This window comes from Drosophila serrata, unplaced genomic scaffold (assembly GCF_035046125.1).
Source record: "Drosophila serrata isolate PLE 108 unplaced genomic scaffold, ASM3504612v1 contig_276, whole genome shotgun sequence".
Classification (NCBI taxonomy): domain Eukaryota; kingdom Metazoa; phylum Arthropoda; class Insecta; order Diptera; family Drosophilidae; genus Drosophila; species Drosophila serrata.
Window position 1 is genome coordinate 5,302,375 of NW_028257174.1, and position 20,334 is coordinate 5,322,708.

Below are 20,334 nucleotides of genomic sequence, written 5' to 3' on the forward strand. Positions count from 1 at the left end.
ATTATGAGCCCCAAGGCTGAATATCAAATGGCATTTATCGCATATTTTACACCATCTCGAATGACACAACACCTTTTTTGCTTGATCTGAAATGTCACAATATCACCTGTCCGTCCTACGCTTGCTCCCCTTTTTCTACTTTATTTAATTATTATTTTTTGTAGTTTTTTTTTTTATATAGATTCTATTAAGAACTTTAAGCATTTATTTCCTGGCGACTTTTGCGCTCACTTGACATTCTCCTTGGGGCTTGGCCTGACATGGAACTGCACTTGGGTGTCACAAATCGCACCAGGAGGGAGTAGGTTTTGGACAGGTGGACGGAACGGAACGGAACGGAACGGGATACGGTTAGGCAATAAGTAACGGCGTATTCCGTTGTGACGTCAACTACCGCAATCTGTGCTAGAATTCCATCTGAGCTTTCTCCGGATTGCATAATCCCCAACTGCATCTGCATCTTCCAGCTCCCAGCTCCCATCTCCATCTCCTCGAGTATCTGCCCCACCGAAAAACTAAACTAAAAAATAAGAAAAAAACGTATATACAAATTAAAACCCGATCTCGTTGAGCCACTGGAACTGGTTCGTCTTGTCTGCTCTGCTCTGACGGCGGCGGCGACTCCAATCCAATCCAAGTTTTGTCGTTGGCCACTGGTCGCAAATTATATATTTATGACGTAAGCCGTTGGCGGATTCTAAGCCCGCCCGCCGGCCAGACTGACATTGGCCTAGCCCCCACCGCGGCTTGGAGAGCTCCAGGAGGGAGCTGGGGAGGATTCCGAGTCAGAGTCAGAGTCGCCGGCAGACGGACTGGATTCTCACGAGTGGAGTGCCCCGAATGCATGGAATGTGGGCCACGTTAGTGGATGGATGGATATCTAAATTATCGCACTTGCTCACCTCCAATTACCTTCTATTTAACTTAATAGTCAGAGGTTAGTTTCTCACCATCTTGGTGGAGTTTGAGTTTTTAACTTGAAATGATTTAAGAGAGTTGCTTCAGTTTTGCATATTAATTTGTATGTAAGAACGATAACAGAGGATTTTTGTGTTGAAATAATGCATTATTGAATCCTTAAGCTATATAATTAAACATTTTAAAAAGTACTTATAGTAAAATATATTCAAATGGTGGTATATTTAGAGAAGAAACTACGAAAAAATGTGGAAATATTGCCTTATTTAATCCTTAATATAACCTTGAATATAGTTTTTAATTGAGAATTGAATCTGAATAGAATATAATGTGGCTGTAAAGCACTTTATTAAAGGTATTTACAGAGGAAATAAGAATAAATATATCAAAAAATGCATTAATGTATCCATTAGTTAAAGTTTTCTATTATAATTTGATTTTTAAAAAATATTAAGTGCCAGTTAATGGCCTTAAAAAAGCTGTTTTGCGACTTAGTGTTGCAGTTGAACACATAATTAAAGGTGTGTAGATAAGAAATAAGTAAATAATTGCACTATTTATATATATAAGTAAGTAAGTAAGTAAGTATAAAGTAACTATTGTTAGCCTTACAACCTCATCATTTATTCTGTTATTTGAGCTTAGAAATTAAATGGTTTCCCCATTAGAAATTGTACTCATTTAGCATATATTTTAAACGACCACGATCTTTGTATTTCTAATGCGCCATTGTGCATCTAGTAGGTAGCATCTAGCATCTAACACTCTAGTCAATAATCCGTAATCCACACTCTCGAGGTAATCCTAGACAGACCGCCAAGGTCCCCCAGTGGTGACCACATCAAAGAGGGCTTATAACTAGCAAATGCTTCCCGTTAACGGATTACAAAGTGATATCACGTCACGGGAAGCTCTCTGACCCATTTACACTACAGCCAAGAAATGAATTTTTTATGGATATATTTTTATATTTATTTTTTTGGAGCTCCAAATACGGAAGCCATGTAATGCTAATGAATCGAAACCAACGAAACCGGGCTCATGACCAAAACTAGACTGGGAACTGGGAACTGGGACTGTAACTGGAATAAAAAAGAGCTGTGTCGGGGGAGCGTGTAATAATTTCCTGTCTTTTGCCCGATTTGCATGCCTGCAGTTGTATGTTGCAGTTGTAGTCTCTCGCTTGACTTACTTAATCAAAACTAATGCCAAAAGATACAAAATGTATCTGGCATGTAATGCGATACACCTACGCTACCTCACAAAAATAAAATAAAAAACTTTCCAGAGTCCGAGAGAGTCGTCAGAGTTTTTGGTATTGAAATGAAATTGAAATTTATGCGGACACGAATTAGCCACCGACGACGACTACGACTCCAAGTCTAATCAACTAGAGATATATAATTCGTTTGTTTTCGCCTTTTGGCAAGTGAAAGTGCCCTGACTGAAGCTGGCTAGCTTGAACTTGGCTAACTTGGCTAACTGCTCCTCTGATAAGGCATCTCTGAGTGTTGAGGCTATCTTTTTTTGTGCTAACTGCACTGCCAAAATAAAGTTTCAAGAACTAAATACTCTTACTTTATGCTTAAAGCTAGTTAGTTCTGATAATTAAATCAGGAAACTGAGACCTGAAGAGCTTAGTCTCTCTGCCACAGTTTATTTGAATAAGAAATTCAATTGTTTATCATAACAAAATGAGGAATCAATAAGAAACCGTGATCCCAAGAAGGTTCTAACCTTTAATTCAATATTATTACCTTCAAATTACCCTTTACCCCTTGTAGAGAATATATCTCACAATTTTCTCAGCCTGTATTTTGAATATTTGCACATCTGTTGTTGTGGAGATAAGGCCTCTTCTAGTTAGAGTCTACCTGAGAGTACTGGTGTCTCAGTGCCTGCAAATCATTGTCAGTGTCAAAACGAACGTGTAAACATTCGCAAAACAAGGCAAATAAAACGAATAAGTATATAATTTTGGCTGGAAGATAACAAATGTCTAGAACGGAGACTCGTCTATAACCAAACTAAGGCGTAGTACTCAGTAGAGAAGAGAGTTCTGAAATGGCAAGATGAAGGCCAGGACAGAGCCAGAAGGAGATCAAGATCAAAACCTAGACCCAGTCCAAGTCCAAGTCCAAGTCCAAGTGCATGGAGTACAGAAGCCGCCGCGCAGAAATAAGGTAAGCGGGGTTAGGATTGAGGGATTCTCCACTCCAAAGATTGATGGCTGACCCGCTGACCCCCATGGCCCCAGAGCCTGACCCAGTCGCCAAGCAACTTTCCACACAAGGAGCTTCAAGCTTTGAAATTTTACTTGGTAGTTTTCTTTGTTGCCTGATTTCACTTGGCCAAACGAGAAATTGCCAACTTAATTTACAGCATTCAATGGTCCCTGCTCACGATCTTCGGCGATCTTCTGCTGCTTTGTTTTTCCACCTTTTCTTGTCTTCTCGATAAACATTTCCATTTCCATTTTCACTTTCGTTTTCGGCTCGGTTTTCGTTTTCATTTTCAATTTGTGTGTTTTGGGGTTTCGCTCAAGTTGGAACAGCTCCCGGACTCCCCAAATAAACACAATAATCATGGTAAGCGGCCAGAGTCAGTCGGCCAATCCAATCCAAGCCAAGTGAAGCTAAAAACAGGTTGCCGAAGGTGGCCGGATGCCCAGCGGAGAGTCACCCAAAGAGATTTTTTAGAGAGAGACTTGATATTGGAATTTTCGGATGCCAAACGAAAGTGAAAACATTCGCCAAGAAGCCGGGCAGAGGAGCTGGAAGCTGGAAGCTGGAAGCTGGGAGTTTCGAGTTGGGAGTTGGAGCTCAATCTTTTGGAAATAAAAATTGAATTTAAATAAATTTCGTATGTTAAATGCAGCGGCAATTCCCATTCCCATCAAAACTGAAACTCAAAACTGAAACTGAAACTGAAACTGTAAATTTCAAGTTTTCCTTCTGTTTTTCAACTCTTTTTTTATTATTTTATATATAGTTTTTTTTTTGCGAATGCCACTGCGGCTTACTTGAATTAATGAGGGTCAAGATACTTGGTCTTTGCTTTCGGTTTTTTGATTTTCGATTTTTCGGCTTTTTTGGTTACCTGTGAGACTTGTGAGACTTTTGCTTTCTACGATCGATATGAACGGGGAGAAATGATTGGCACGTGGCGAACAAGTGAAGCTAACGAAGGCCTTACATTTAGCCGATACATCAAGCTCTTCATATATTCATCCATCCATCTATCCATTCATACATCCACCCATCCATCTATCAATTTATTCATCCTTTCATGGAGGTCAGACTGCAGACTGATTGCAGTTTCAATTGTTAACTGACCTCCAAAGGTCTTAAAATGGAAAGATACTGGAAGATGGATGCTGGATGATAGTTACCGAAAAGTAGTCACTGAAAGATGGTTACCTAAGGAAAGTTTCTAAATATTGGTTACTGGTAAATGATCCCTGAAGGATGGTTATTGAAAGGTTGAAATGAAAGAATATGATGCTGGGGAATATCCTTAGTGACCTACTTCTTTTGATGGAAACTAATATTTCGAGGCAGAAGGGCAACCCTTTTTTAAACCCTTTTAGGGTAATATAATTTTAGTCAGAAGCTTAAAACTCAGTGAAGGAATCATTTCCGACCCTATAAATCATATATATTCTTGATCAGCATCAACAGGCGAATCTTTCTAGCTATCTACGGCAGAAACAATTTTTTTTTTTATTTTTTCAAAATTTTTAAGCGGTTACATCGTTAAGTTAAAAAAAAACAATTGGCAAAAAAATTAAATGTTTTCAAATTAAAAATTTAGTATGCATATTTTTTAACCTAATAAAAACTAGCTCGGATCAGCTTCCCGAATAGAAATTAATGCATTTTTGGCTGAGTTATGAGTTTTTTAACTTTGATTAGTCAAAGAAATTGTCATATAAAAAAATTAATTTATTCCGATTCAAAGAGTGCGAATTTAATATTATTTTGTGTTAATGTTAAGAATAACATATCAAAAATAATTCGGTTTAAACAGCTAGATAAATTTTACTGTGCTTTAGAAATTAATGCAATTGGAATCTAAATATAATTTAAATTGTAAAAAACAAAAGCCAATAACAAACTTAAGACTACTTGCAAATAATCTCCTATAATTATGATACCAAAACACTGTAGTCTAAGTCCTCTAAGTTATCCCTTTTCCCTAGTTTTAAAAACTCCAATCTAAACTCTTACCAATAACTTAACCAATCCCAGCATTCTGGCCAAAATATTTATAATTATGAGATCGATTACCAATTGGCAGCGGGAATGATCTCACTCCACTGGCCTTTGGCTCATTTGTTCGATATCTGTATCTATGTATCTCTAACTCTATCTGTATCTGTATCTGTATCTCTCTATCTCCCATGCAGACACCAATTATTTTTGGCTCTTTCGTTTAGGCAAATTAAATTGCCAACGCCAAAGGTGAATGAATATCAAAAGAAACTTGTTTCTGGCCTTTTTTCTCTCTCCATCTTTTAGTTCGGGCTTTTCTTGTTGGACTTTTCCTTCTGTTGCCGGCTTTTTGGCTTTGGTTTTCATTTTCGTTTTCATTAGGCTTTGGTTGTTTTTTATTTTTATTTATTTATTTTGAATTTTTCTCTTTTTTTGCCTTTCCGTTGGCTTTGCATTGTTTTGAATTAATAATTTATATCGACTTTTTATAAGCGCCCGCGGCGCACATCAATTGATTTACCGGATTAGCATACCAAAGCCACAGCAGCATACATACTTCATATATGTACATATTTATATATATATATAAATATATATAATCGACTCTTTATCGATATGATCCGCCTGGATATCTCTTTTCGTTTCTTCGATTACTTTTTGGGTTGAAAAATTATTTGCAATTTATGAAACGCGTTCGTTGAGCACATACAACAAGCAGCAAAGTAACGACGACGACGACGAAAGTAAAAGTTCAATTAAATAAAGATAAATTGCACAACAATTGTTGTCGCCGTTGTTGTTGTTGTTGTTATTATTGGATTTGCTGTTGTTGGAGTAGTTGTTGTTGGTGTAGTTGTTGTTGGAGTAGTTGTTGTTGGTGTAGTTGTTGTTGAAGCCGGTGAATATTTTTGAGGCCTGGAAAAGAGATGAAGATATATGTGGCAGCGACCTTTACATAAGGTCTTTAAAATTGGAATATATGTTTTATACCAAAAAACAAATGCAGTTAAACATTTACTGATTAATCAATATTTCTAGTAAACTAAATATCTAAATATCTTAAAACTAGGCTCAGCATTTATTTAAAGTAAGATATATTTAATAGTAATTGTTGTTGGAGTAGTTGTTGGTGTAGTTAGTTGAAGTTGCAGTAATTTTGTTGACACCTGAAAAAGAGATGGAGCTATTGATATTTAAGGAAGATCTTTAAATTTAACATATTTATGACTCTAAAAAAATGCCTCTGTACCTTTTTTGATCAATAAATAGTTGTAGTATTCCAACCAAAGTTATTTAAGTTTCCAGTAAAACTTAGAACCCAGCTTAGAACTTAACACACGAACCTGTTGCAGCCACAACTATGCTAGTTACCAAGCCTAAATCAAGTGGCAGGAATGCGGAATAAATGTCATGATATGAAAATAAAAGAAAAAGACAGAAAATTAAAGTCAGAGTCAAAGTGGGAGAAACCCAGGCAAAAGCCTAAGCACACTATGCACTCGTGTATCTTAGAGATACCGCCAAACAGCTCATTTAGATCTCGCTGGATTCGCACTCGAACTCGGGGAAAACTGGTTTCCCAAGCCCGAAGTGGCTATACTTGGGGGTGTATTGCAGCATGACTTGGAACAAGTGCAAGTTTCACAAATAAATCAGAATTAAAACTAAGGCAAAAGAATTCAAACTCCAAATGAACAAAGTTGCTGTCATTAGTGCCTGAACAGATAATTAATTGCAGTAAAAGTCTCGAAGCCTTAGTTCTTCCGTATTTTTGCCAGAAGGCCGACTGAAGTCGAGTGGATTGGAGTGAAGTCCATCTGCAATTAGTTGAAGCAAACCACTTCCCACATGCCAAGCCAGTTTTGGCCAATTAGGCCCATATTATTATTGGTCTATAATTAGTTAGTGGATATATGGCAAATGTGTGGCACCCAAATGACTCCTCCAGGGGGGCTCCACCAAGTTTTGCCAGAAGGCGAAGAGGTCCGTACCCTCCCCTGAGATCACCATTCTCCAGCGCATATTTTGTGGCCTCCTAAACTTTAAATGTCAGTCGTTGTTGTTGTTGTTGAATTGCCAGTCCCAGATTTAGTTTCAGTTTCGGTTTTGGGTTTGGGTTTGGATTTCAAAATATTTTTATGGAGAGGTTAAGCTTAGAGAGTTTTAAAAAATATATAAAAACTAAAGGATGCTTAAAGATAATTACTTACTTAATTCCCGTGACAATAATGCATAATCAAACCTGCAATTAAGTCTCAATCTCCGTCTCAGTCTCAGATTGATGGCTTCATGGCTTCAACTTCCTGTTCCGTCTGCATTTTTGCGATTATCTCCGCACATTCTTAACAACCAATTGCACTTGACTTTCCATTTTGGCAGCTGTCCATCCGCCAATCCTTTGTCTCTCATCGGCGACCCTCATCATTTCACTTAACTTAAGGTTGCTTTGGGTCTCAGTTTCGACGACGGCGGTGGTGTTGCGATCGTTGTAATCACAATTAAAAAGCACTTTGCCAATCCGCTAACAACTTGTTGGCCGCTGATGATTATCGCCAGCAAAAAGAGGAAAAAAACCAAGGGAGAGATGCGATGAACGATGAGCGATGACCGTTGACATGTCCGCCAAGGGGGCCACAAGGGTTGGGTTGGGCAAAAGGTATTTGGACAATGGGCCGGCATAAAGATCGATCCTCGGCCAAAAAACAACAACAACAATTGACCGGCAGAAAAGTTGAGAAAAACAGCAGAAAAAACATATTGTTGCTAGGCCAAAAAACACAACCTCGGACAACAACTTCATTGGTGCATTTTTAGTGAAAGTTGATGCCCGCAGCAGGAGATGATCGCTGATCGCTGAGGTAGAAAAAAAAGCACTTCCACTTGGTGTTTTTTCTTTTTGCATACATCTTGTTTTTCCTCCTTTTTATTTATTTATTATGTATCCCCTTTTATAGGGGGTTTTCCCCCTCCCCAAACGTCCGGACTAAGCTGGCATTTAGTGGATTTTTGTGCTGATATTTTCCTCGACTCATTTAAATGGAAACTTAGTTGCTGCTGCACCCACCTCGAGGTACTCGAACTTTTGGCCATAAATTCTCAGCCTCCAGAGGGAGGCGGCAGAGACTGGGGACTGGCAGGCAGGTTGACGCCTATTCGGGTAGAAATATCAAAAGTTTAGATAAAACCAAAATACCAACTAGCATTCAAGAGTTGGCCGAAATGTAAATGAGTCTCTCAGATTGCAATGCCGCTCACTTGTAGGACCTCATATCGCGTACTATGTCGTTCCAAAGGAGTTCAATTTCAGGCCAAATTAATTGAGATCGGAGCCAAGAACGCAACGGTTTGGAATGGCTTAAAATGGGATTAGTGTGTTTGTGTGAATGCCATATTTCAACATGTCTCAGATAGCTCTCAAATATCCAAATTGTTGAATGTTCGATAAGATCGGGGATATTTAATAGTCGTGGTATCAACTAGAACTGTTGGTTGGGAGTTGTGATTTATTTTATTTATTTTAAAGAATTCTTAGTACTCTGTCTTATTAAGTTTTTGATCATATATTAAGGCTTAAATTCAGCTTTAGTTGTATTATAGCAGAGGGTGTACTTACGTTGTACATTTTGACCCATTTACTCATTTATTCAGTCAGAGGATATACTTGACTATTGTTTCAAATCCGCGAGTTTCTCTTTTATTAATACTTATATTAACTTAGCTTAGCTGCTCGTTTTAGCTGCCTGTTTACTAATCTTCGATGTATTTCTTAGCTAAACACTTATCTTTTCCAAATATAAGTCTCATTTTGTTCAAATATTTAACCAATTATAGGTTTTTATGAATGTTTCGAGTTGTTTTTGGTAATATCAAGAGTGTTAAATCGCGTTCTTACCAAATCCTAGTGTTCCCTTGTAAGATTTCTAGTTTTTCTTAGTTTTGTTATTAATTCTAGATTAGTTTTTCTTCATCTATAATTATTTACTAAAGTTTGTACTTATATTTTTATAGCAAATGTCTATATTTTCGCTTGTTTTCTTCAGTTAAACAAATTTTTCTCAGGTTGTTTCAAGTTTAGTTATTAAGGATTCCATTCCACGTTTTATTTTATTCGTTTTATTCCGTTGCCAGGACAAACTTTATGCATTTTATACTTTATATTTTTTTATTATTATTATTATTTTGGTTGTTAACAGCAGGTGTTTCGCTTTCAGTTTCGATTTTGGTTTCTCTTTTTCAAGAGGGGCAGTGGAAGGGCTCCGTGCTGGTGCCTGTGATTGAGGCTTGTGCAATATAATTTTTATAATTTTAGCACCCGCATGCCTGATTACTCGATTACACCTACTTGTTTTCATTTTATTCCGTTCGCCAGTTGAGTTCATTTTGGTTTGGCATTGTTTTTGGCCTTGTTGTTGTGTTGTTGTTGAGATTGTTGTTATTGTTGTTGAGTTGTTGGTGTTGCATGTAAACAACACCTTACATCTTACAAACTTACAACACCTTCACCACGGTCCAGCTGCTGCTGCTGGTGTTTTGTTTTATATTTTTTTGAGTGCCTTTATTTTCCGTTTGTCTGGCTTTCGTTTTGTCTCCGCTGCCAATCGGCCACAAAAAAACTAAAATATATATGTATAAAAAGCGAAAACCTAATAAGTAATAACAACGGCGAATTTATTGTCCCCCCGAAAGTATCTGTATCTGTATCTGTGCTGTAGCTGTATCTGTATCTGTCTCTGTGGCTACTCACCCATGAATATCTCATAGATCCATCCACATACAGTTTGCCAGAGTTTTCTCGGGGTGCCAGTTCCGCATTTTCCGGTCTCTGGATGCGAGGGATATGGGATTATGACTGAGCTAATGATTGCCTTGCATTTGGAAAGCATTTCAAAAACTAAAAACTAAAAGGAAAGTAATTTCGGTAAGCCGACGTGTATATATACCCTTGCAGTTTGCCATTAATCGTATAGGATCGTATCGAAAATCAATCATATCTAATATATTCACATTCTTTGAATTGATATTTAACGATATTATAATAGGCAAATTTTTATGACAAATTAATATTTAAAAAACTCACAACTTGGCCAAAAATGCATAAATTTTAATTCGGAAAGTTGTTTTGTGCTAGTTTTTAAAAGGTTAATAAATCTGCATACTTAGTTTAAAATTTTAAAACATTCAAATTTTTTGAAAATTTTAACGATGTAACTCCCTCCTTTTTTGGGAAAAATTTAACATTTTGAAAAAAAAAAATTTTTTTCCTTCCGGAGATAGCTAGAAAAATTCGCCTGTTGATGCTGATCAAGAATATATATCATTTATGGGGTCGGAAATGACTCCTTCACTTAGTTTTAAGATTCTGACTGAAATGATAATACCCTGTAAGGGTATAATAATCTTGCTACATATGTCGCCAAGGTTAGATTTAGCTTTGAAACCATCTTAAGGATAAGAAATCAATATTTGTAAATAGTTTATAATTAAATCAGGCTCTTAATAAATTATTAATTGGGAAATAAATACATAGCTAGTTGACTCTAGACCTAGGCCTAGTCACTTAATTATTAATTACATATATAATGTTAATAATATGATATGTCATGCTTAAGACTTACCCCAGTGGAGGACACGTGGCTATCCGTTGTCATCATTGCTTAATTCCTTTCAGTGTAGATTTACATTTCCGGTGACTTCAATCTTCTTCCTGATCATCCAGATGTTGTCCATAGGCCACGTCATATGTTTCGGGTCGAAGGGAAGGCACTATCACTATCACTCGAGATGTTGCCACTGGAGACGCCACGGTCTGAATGAGGTGCGCAAGGCGGCAGAGCCCGGTATTTATAGGCTCAGAGGCAAGAGAGCAGAGAATTTGAGAGAGGGAGAGAAATAGAGAATCTAGAGTTAGGCAGAGTCAGATAGAGTGTAAGGGGTTTCTCTAGAGATGCACAAAGAGGGAGATGGACATACCGAAAGCGTTAGGGAGAAAGAGAGCGAGAGAGCTTGTGAGTGGGAGGGAGGTAGGGAGGGTGAGAGAGACAGATAGAGGAACGAATATTTTTCTCCATAAATAGAGTAAATGAGGCACAGTTTTGTATTTTTTCGACATTTAACGATCGTTCCTATATCATCTATATGATATAGTCGTCCGATTCTAATAAAATTAAAATTAAAATAATCACAAATGGCTTTATATTAAATGAGATGTAAATATGTTGAAAACTTGAAAAATTATAATCGGTTTTCTAACAATTTTCCGATCGTTCCTATGGCAGCTATGTGATATAGTCCTTCGATCCAACCCCTTTCGACCTATATACTAGTGGGAGTTTATTTAAGACTAACTGAAAAGTTTCATTTAAACTTGAGAGACTGAGTTTCCTTAGGAACTGACGAATCAAGAATATATATGATTTATAGGGTGAGATATGAGCTTATTTAAGATTAACTATAGATCTCTAAATACAAGCTTATTATTTCTTTAATTTGTTTTCAAACCCTGAAAATCCAATTAAATGTCTAAAATTAAAATTTTCCTTAGAACCATTTTAGTTTAGTTTTATTCCATAACAAGTCACTCATATCTTTTTATCTAAATCTAATCCCTAATATTTTTGTGTCAACTTGATATCTTATCTGTGTCTGCTAATCCCCTCAAGTAACAAAAATAATAATAATAATAAACTTAAGAAGCAGAAAAGCTGACACAGAGGGAAGGGGGGGAAAAAACAAACCTGACATTTGAAAAGTGCCGCGCTGACAAATGCGCTAAAAATGCTGGCAATTAACTGACAACAGCAAATGAAATGCCACAAATCTCGGGCACCCCTCTATATAGCATATATATATAGTGTATATAGTGTGCCCCGATCCCGGCTCCTTCTCCTCTTGCTCCTCACTTAATGTTAGTTGGTCATAATGACTATTTTTGGGACCGTGCGACGAGAAAAACGGCAAAATGCAATTGCAAATTTGTGTTTAGGAAAGCCGGCCAACGTTGCGTATGATTGATGCCTGGCTCAGCTGCTCAGCTGCTGCTGCTCCGCCTTTTGGAAAACTTGAAACGCACCAATAATTAACCACAACTCCATCAGCATCACCATCACCATTCAGTCGTCAGTCTTCAGTCTTCAGCCACCTGAAAAGTGGGTAAAGATGAGCTTAAGTTGAAGTTGAGGAGAGCACATGGACGTTGGTTGTGCCAAAAAAAAAAAAAAATGAAAAAGGAAAAGTTTCTGGCTGCTTTCGACATGTTTTTCTTCATTTTCCTGGCATGCGGAAAAACTAGTTTTTTTCCTTGTCGTTTTCATTTTCATCTTGGATGCCACAGCAGCTGGCATTTGATGGATTTTTGGTCGTGTTTGTGGCAAAGGGCAGGCAGCTGGCGAGGATCGGTAACACTTCCTGATGCTGCTCAGTCTGCTGTCGTGGTCGTCACCCACTTGCCACACTTGCCACACTTGCCACACTTCCATTTCCATTACCATTACCATTTCCATTCCATTTCACTTTTTTTTCTTAGCCCGATTATGAAGTTATTACGCGACTCGAGTGGAGAGTGGAGCAATGCCTTGGTAATGTGTCTGCCTGCAGAGTGGTGGGTGTACTCGGAAGTGCATTTGTTTTCCTTTTGGCTGCCAAAGAGGGGCGTGGCAGTGGCAAGTGTGAAAAATGGGGGATCGGATTGGGAGTGGAGCGAGGAGAGGAGTAGAGTGGAGTGGAGAGGAGGAAGTCAGAGCCAATGGCAAACCCAGGAAACCAGACACAAAGCCCAAAGGCCTTGCACAGTCCACAGTCCATGGTCCATTGGTGGCTACTGCCTTGATTTGGAGGCCAAAGAAAAGGGTTAGACAATGTTTATCGACTTGTATAAATTATCAAACTATATATAGGTAAAATATTGTTATACTCTAGTATTTTTAGTAGAGGTGCAACTTAAATATCAAACTTGAGAGCTTCATTATAGTTTAAAACCCAAAATCATACTCTTTTATACCCTTTTAGGGTATTATCATCTTAGTCAGAAGCTTAAAACTCAGTGAAGAAATAATTTCCGACCCTATAAATCATGTATATTCTTGATCAGCATCAACAGGCGAATCTTTCTAGCCATCTTTTCAAAAATGTTAAATTTTTTGAAAAACAGGAAAGGGGTTACATCGTTAAAATATTCAAAAATGAGAAAAATTTTTAATTTTTTTACTTTTAAAATGAGTATGCAGATTTTTTAACCTTTTGAAAACTAGCACAGAATCGCTTTCCGAATTAAAATTAATGCCTTTTCGGCGGAGTTATGAGTTTTTAAAAATTTTGATTTGTCATAAAAATTGTCATATAAAAATAATCTATAAATAACGTTGAATATTTTGAAGAATACTTTAAACTTGTTAATGATCGATTTTCAATACGATTTCATTTTTCAATTGCAAACTGTATAGGTACATATATAAACTTTAGTTCCCCAAACTTAGTTTCCTTTCTTGCTTAAATTAAATTTCAATAAAACAGTAAAGAAATCCCCTCTTTTCATGGAACTACTCTAGTTTCTATCTGTAGTTTCTATTTTACTTAATAAAACCCTTGTAATTCGATCCGCTTTGATATTTTAAATCGATCTATTGACCCTTAACGTAGGCACAACCTGTCCAAATATTATTTCTTTTGACTCTAATTGTGACTATTTACGGTGCCATACAGGTCGCGTCTGCGTCTAATTAGACCCACGCGCAGGCCCAAAAAGTGAGCCCAAAAGCGCGGATTTAATTAGTGGAAAGAGCGCGCGTTCAAGCCCACACGGAGCAGGCCAAGATTCGGAGACCAAGACTGAGTTTGAGACTGAAACTGAGTCTGAGTCTGGGTCTGAGTCTGTCTGAGGAGCTAAGACCGCAGCTGACGTTGAAGCATTGACCTGATTTGTGACGGCGAAGACAGACGAGGAGATCCGAGCCAAAAGACAGAGACTTGGACAGAGTCGAGACGAGAGACAAGTGACACAGTCGGAGCAGAGGCTGTCAGAGTCACAGTCACAGCTGTTGGCTTGGATTGGCAACTAGGGCGAGATTGAGGCTCCAAGATCGCAACTCCCCGGCGGGTGAAGTGGGTGAAGCTACCTGCCAGCTAGAACTTGGACGGGGAATGTAGAGCAACCAAGTCTAATGAGCTAGCCCCAATGAATTGGTTATGTCAAAAATTAAGCAAAGCCTAACCCGCTTTCCAAACTGTTGATGATTAACCCCATTAAGAGTTCAAATCGAGCTTTAATTATAATCCTTTGGCGCCAGAACCTGTTCCGTCAATTGATTGATGGCCTGCTGATTGAGCACTCACAGGGGATTACCCAATACCAAGCTGTTGAGCAAGTCCCACACGGGCAACACTCCAACTCCAACTCCAACATCGACTTTGGCTTGAGATTCCACTCACTCGGAACGTAATGAAAGCAAATTAATAAGCCATCACCCGGCATTATGTGTGTGTGTATATACCATCTCCTCCTCCTCGGCTTACGTCTCAAGTGGAGGGAGGATTGATCATATGTGTGCAATTGCAATTGCAATTGCAATTGCAAATTCCTCCAACAACTCTACAACAATTTGCATAACAAAGACTCGCTGGAGGGATAGAGGGAAAAAGGTGAAGGAGGAGGAGGAGGAGTAACCAGGTAACCCGGGCGGTCTCGGGAGGTCTCCTCTCCCACATGGTTTCGGTTGGAGTTGGTTCTGCGCCAGTTGCAACACGGATCACTGCCAGACTTATGACAGATTCAACGAATGTAATGCTGTTTGTTTCTCGGTTTGTTTGGATTACCTACTATCTGGGCCCACGCTGAGGAGGAAAAAACCCACGAAAATCAGAGTGGAAATGCATATATATCTTGTCTCGATTGTGGCGCAGAGAATATGTTATGTACATATGCAGATTTTGGCTAGACAAATTTGGAGTAGGCTCTCTGACACGACACGAAGCGCCCCCGGAGGTGACCTCCATATCCTCCATTGAGCAGCCGGGGGAAAGTTTTTACTGACAATCGCGTGAGGGGATTAGAGTTTAAGCTTAGATTTATATCAGTTTAAATTAGTAAATATAAAAGAAAAGCTTCCAAGTTACTAAGCCTTAGGTTTATATTAGTTTTAATGAGATAAATAAAGAAGAACCTATGTAGATGTATCACAGTTTAATCAAAGAAATAGAGCATAATCTTGAATTTATGCTAGTTTAACTAAAGAAATATCTAAAAATACTTATAAACTCTGGAGGATCCTTGTTAAAATATATTCTTAAAAGGAAATTAAGTATTTAAAATGGTAGCTGTTAATATTTATTTACTCTTTAATGAAACTCCTTTTAAATGAATGCCTTTTAAAAGTTGTTCTCGCTGATTTCTTGATTTATTTCTTAATTGTATCAGTCTTGGTCACAAATTGAAGTTAAGACAGCTCATTTAAGAATGAGAATTACACAAGACTTTAGTCTAGACTTGGCCAAGTTAGAGATGGAAATAAATAGCAATATATGGAAACTGCATAAATATTTGAAGAGAATTATTTAAACAATTAGATATATTAAACTTGAGATATAATGTATGAGCTATGTAGCTTCTTATTCCTATTAATATCAATATTTAATCAGTAAATGGTTTACTTTTCTACAAGTTAAATTTCTCTAAACATCTAAAACCATCAACATTTCTATATAATATTAAGTGCAATAATTTTAACCCATATATTATACCTTATATGAAACATTTGCCCTCAATATATGCACATTCCCAGACCACATACTTGCGAGTATTCCATTGACCAGATTTGCGATTGCAACCAACCGATTGCATTGGTCTTCTTGGCTAGCCTGGTCTTGCCATGACTTGGTTTTTGGTGTTGGTGTTGGTGTTGGTGTTGGAGTCTTGGTTTTGGCTTTGGTTTCTTGGCCGCCTGACTTGGCGACCGCCTTGGCATGAGGCACAAGCCAAGTGTTGAGGTGCTGAATGGGAACATAAAACATGTGGCCCGTTGACGGGCATTTGTCTGGCCAGACACCTTGCCTGTCAGCGGGAATTAGTGATAGTTACCATCAAGATTTACCTTATAAACTAACCTGAATCTCTCTCTCTTCTTGACTTTTTGTTGCAGACCCTACAGGCCTGTCCCATCAGTGTGTGCATTAATGAGCCGGATACGCACAGTGCCAGCACAGAGATCCTGCAGACCACACCAGAGGGAACACTAGAGAAACCGGTGGCCAGTCCCAATACAGCCACTTCATCAAAGTCCTCGACAGCGGTAAGCTTGTAAAGTTCTTGATTCAGCCAATAGTTTTCACATTCATACTCTCTTGCAGCTAAATGGCAACTGCATAGCCATCAATGGAGGTGTAGGCTCCACAGGTGAGGCGGCAGCCACCACAAGCACTGCGTCCGGAGTGACTAAGATAACTATAACCAGTGAAAATAGCAACAGCAACAGCAGCAGTAGCAACAATAATAATTGTGCCAGCCACATTCAAAGCGGCTACAAGAACAGCAGCCTGGTGTCCATCACCAGTTTAAACAGCTGCAGTGATCTTAGTCAGGGCAGCACAGCCACATTGCCTCTAAGTAGCTCCACATCGAGCAGCAGTAGCAGCCACTCAGTGGGACCAGTCAACACTCATCCATTGAGTCATCATACCCAACAGAAGACAGCCACTTGCAACAGCAACAGCAGCAGCAACGAAAACAATAACAATAGCAACACCCACAACAACAACAACAGTGGCAGCGATACATCTTCCAACAATAACTTTCAGGAGCGATTCGACTTTGAACACTGGAAGGGATTGCTTAGCGATTACAACTGCTTCCACGGACTCTATCGCTACTGGAATCAGTACAACGGACGGAGCAACACCACCAGCAGCAGCAGCAACACCAGCGAAGGCAACCTTCAAGGGGGCAGCAGCAATAGCCGGCAACATCAGTCACAGTCTGACCATGAGCGCAACGGTCTGGGCAACGGATCTGGATCCTTCTATACACACAATATATTAGGATATACATTCAATTATCCTTTTGGCCTCAAGGAGGACGGTCTTGACAACAACGGCAATTGTCACAGCAATAGCAGTAGCAGCCTTGGCTTCAGGAAGTCCATAGCGGACAACGGAAGCGGAAATAGCAGCGAGACACCGCTCCAGAAGCACTATCGTCAGCAGCAAAAGAAGAAGATGCCTGTGTTTAGAGGAAGAAGAGCCTGGTGCGGTTGCTTTAAGGTGAGTCCAAGGAGGAGGAGACTCTAGGAACACTAAGCTAAAGTCACATAAACTATTAATATAAGAATGTAACATAGAGTTCAAAGAACTAAAGGAGATAATTAGGGTTTAGAGGAATGTAAAATTTGTACACATGCAAGGCAGATATCGAGACCTATATGTAATACCAACCAGGAGAGTTTAAGCCACTCGAATCGTAGTCGAATCCGGACAAAAGTCACGTGCGAAACTTGGACACTTGCGACGACTTGAAGCCAATCGAAATTGGAGCCGGCTCTTGACTCGGTCTCGAACGTCTCTCCTTGTGCATTCTGTGTCAGCGAATTTGTCAAATTGTGCACGATGTTGCATAAGAGGCGATAATTTCAATTGCCCTGGGAACGACTGTTTGTAGGTTCGGATACGAAAGCCAGCTCAGTTTAGACCTCAGAAAATTGCCAAAAAATCACACACACCGCAAAGTTTGCTGAGGAATTTGATTCTGCTTCGTGGCAGATAATTAATAGCCAGGTTAGGTTAATCGTTTCAGCAGTGATTTAATACATTTGCCTAATGCTTTAAATAACTAAATAAATTCTGAGCAAAGTTTATAGAGGTATTTCCCTGAGATAAGTGTAGGAATTTCAGTTTTAAGGCTTATCTTTGGGGTCTTTACATTTAGAATTGAGTAAGAAATATTTAAATGAGGTATTTCCTGTTTTTATATTATATATATTATAGGAAGAATTTTCTATTATATCCTTACAGGGTATTCTAATTTTAAACAGAAGCTTAAAACTTAGTGAAGAAATAAATCATATATATTCTTGATCAGCATCAAAGGGCGAATCTTTCTAGCAATTTTTTCAAAAAAAGAAAAGGGGTTACATCGGGAAAATGTTCAATAATTAACAAATATCAGAATTTTTACATTTTAAATTGAGTATGCAGATTTGTTAAGCTTATAAAAACTAACATAGAAGCACTTTCCAAATTAAAATTAATGCCTTTTTAACTTAGAGATTTTTAACCTTTGATTGTCATATAAAATTAATAATATGATAATTAATTATTTTTAAGCCATTAAAGGGTATTATAATTTCAGTCAAAAGCTTAAAACTAAGTGAAGGAACCATTTTTGACCCTATAAATCATATATATTCTTGATCAGGATCAACAGGCAAATTTTTCTAGCTATCTCAGGAAGAAAAATTTTTTTTTCCAAAAATGTTCAATTTTTCCGTCGTTAAAATTTGTAAAATTTGTATTTAAAATATTTGATTTTTTTTTACATTTTAAACTGAGTACGCAGATTTGTTAACCTTTTAAAAACTAGCACAGAACAGTTTTCCAAATTGAAATTAATGCATTTTTAACTTAGTTATGATATTTGCAAAACTGGGATTAACCGAAAAAATTAGCATATTAAAATATCGCCATTATTCTTATTATTATTCTTGCTGCATCATTTTCCTTCAGTGTAGAACTCCGTAAAAAGCTCTTTATCAGAGCAAAAGCATCTGAAACTTATAACTGTGAAACTCTGACGACCATCTTGTCAGAGAGTCACAGTTATATTTTCCACATGCTTTTGCTCCGTTAAAAAGCTTACTTTGGCAGAAACTTTTTCCCCAGAACATGGCTTGCACTGAACCAAGAAACACGTAATAAGTAACAAGTACAAGAACTCAGTACCTAGAACTCAGAACCCAGAACCTTTAGAACTGAGTCAGCTCCGAGTGGCATTGGCCAAGGGAACAAGCTCCAGCTGCTGCTGTTGACACAAACCCAGCGAGCAGAACCGCTTCCTAAGCTTGAGGTCGTAGCTGCAGTTGCTGTTGCAATGGCACTGTTCCTTCTTAATTGGACACGCACTGTTAACGAACCGATCCGTTGAAGCAATTCCAAAACCACAAAGATTCTAATTGATTCTCTCTCTCTCTCCCTCTCCTGCAGGACGATGAGCCGCCCGAGATTTGTGTGGTGGAGGGAGCCTTCACTCTGCAAACCCTCACACCCACACAGCCCATGCCGTCGGTGGATGAGCTGGACAGCAAGTTCGCGGAGCTGGTGGAGGAGCTGGACTTGACGGCGCCCAACAAGGAGGCAATGCTGAGTCTGCCGGCGCAAAAGAAATGGCAGATTTATTGCTCACGGAAGCTGCCACTGGATGCGGCAGATGGACCTGATGCGGCGGCCATCACCCAGCCACCGACGGCAGAGCATTATATCGAGCGACTGAAGGAGCTAGTGGTGCATATATCCCTCTCGCCAGAGGATTCGCCCAGCCATGAGCTGGGAAACCGTCTCGATGGTCATGCTGCCTTTGTGGATGCCCTGAAGACAGCCCTGCGCACCTCCACGCACAGTTTTGTGTTGCGTTTTGTGGAGCTGGATGGGTTGCCAGCGCTGCTGGATTTGCTGCTCCAACTGGACATCCGTGTGGCAAATAGTCCTCTGCACACCAGCCTCATTGGTTGCATCAAGGCGCTGATGAATAACTCAATGGGACGTGCTCATGTCCTGGCCCATCCGACGGCCATCGATACGATTGCCCGTTCCCTGGCCGCGGACAATATAAGGACCAAGATTGCCGCTCTGGAGATACTGGGCGCTGTGTGTCTGGTTCCAGGTGGACATCGTAAGGTGCTGCAGGCCATGCTCCACTTCCAGGAATTCGCCACAGAGCGAACCCGCTTCCAGAGCATTGTCAATGACTTGGATCGGTCCACATATGCGTATCGGGATAATGTCAATCTCAAGACCGCCCTCATGTCGTTTGTGAATGCGGTGCTTAACTATGGCCCCGGGCAGGAGAATCTCGAGTTCCGTCTGCATCTGCGCTACGAGTTCCTTATGCTTGGCATCCAGCCGGTGATCGATAAACTGCGCACGCACGAGAACGAGACGCTGGACAGGCATTTGGTGAGTCCAACTAAGAAATAAGTTAGTTGGATTAGCATGAAGTTACTCTGTT

General features: G+C 39.1%; 1 protein-coding gene and 1 long non-coding RNA gene across 6 annotated transcripts in view; one reads left to right on the forward strand and one right to left on the reverse strand.

Moving 5' to 3' along the window:
* DAAM (disheveled-associated activator of morphogenesis-like protein) overlaps positions 1 to 20,334 on the forward strand; it is a 52,071-nt gene that overhangs the window by 28,145 nt on the left and 3,592 nt on the right. For 3 of the 5 annotated variants that reach the window (XM_086835707.1, XM_086835709.1, XM_020947039.2), the window contains 3 exons: positions 16,262 to 16,411; positions 16,470 to 17,378; positions 19,314 to 20,282. In XM_086835707.1, coding sequence (XP_086691833.1) covers positions 17,334 to 17,378; positions 19,314 to 20,282 — 1,014 coding nt within the window. In that variant the 5' untranslated portion in view covers positions 16,262 to 16,411; positions 16,470 to 17,333. Of the gene's footprint in view, positions 1 to 115; positions 3,102 to 16,261; positions 16,412 to 16,469; positions 17,379 to 18,990; positions 19,177 to 19,313; positions 20,283 to 20,334 lie in introns of those variants that run through there. The other 2 variants (XM_086835706.1, XM_020947040.2) reach the window with 2 other exon arrangements.
* LOC147643235 (uncharacterized) lies at positions 8,618 to 10,030 on the reverse strand. Its single transcript, XR_015272305.1, has 2 exons — positions 9,877 to 10,030; positions 8,618 to 9,745 (listed from the first exon to the last, which is right to left on the reverse strand). It is a non-coding gene; the product is annotated as an uncharacterized LOC147643235 (long non-coding RNA).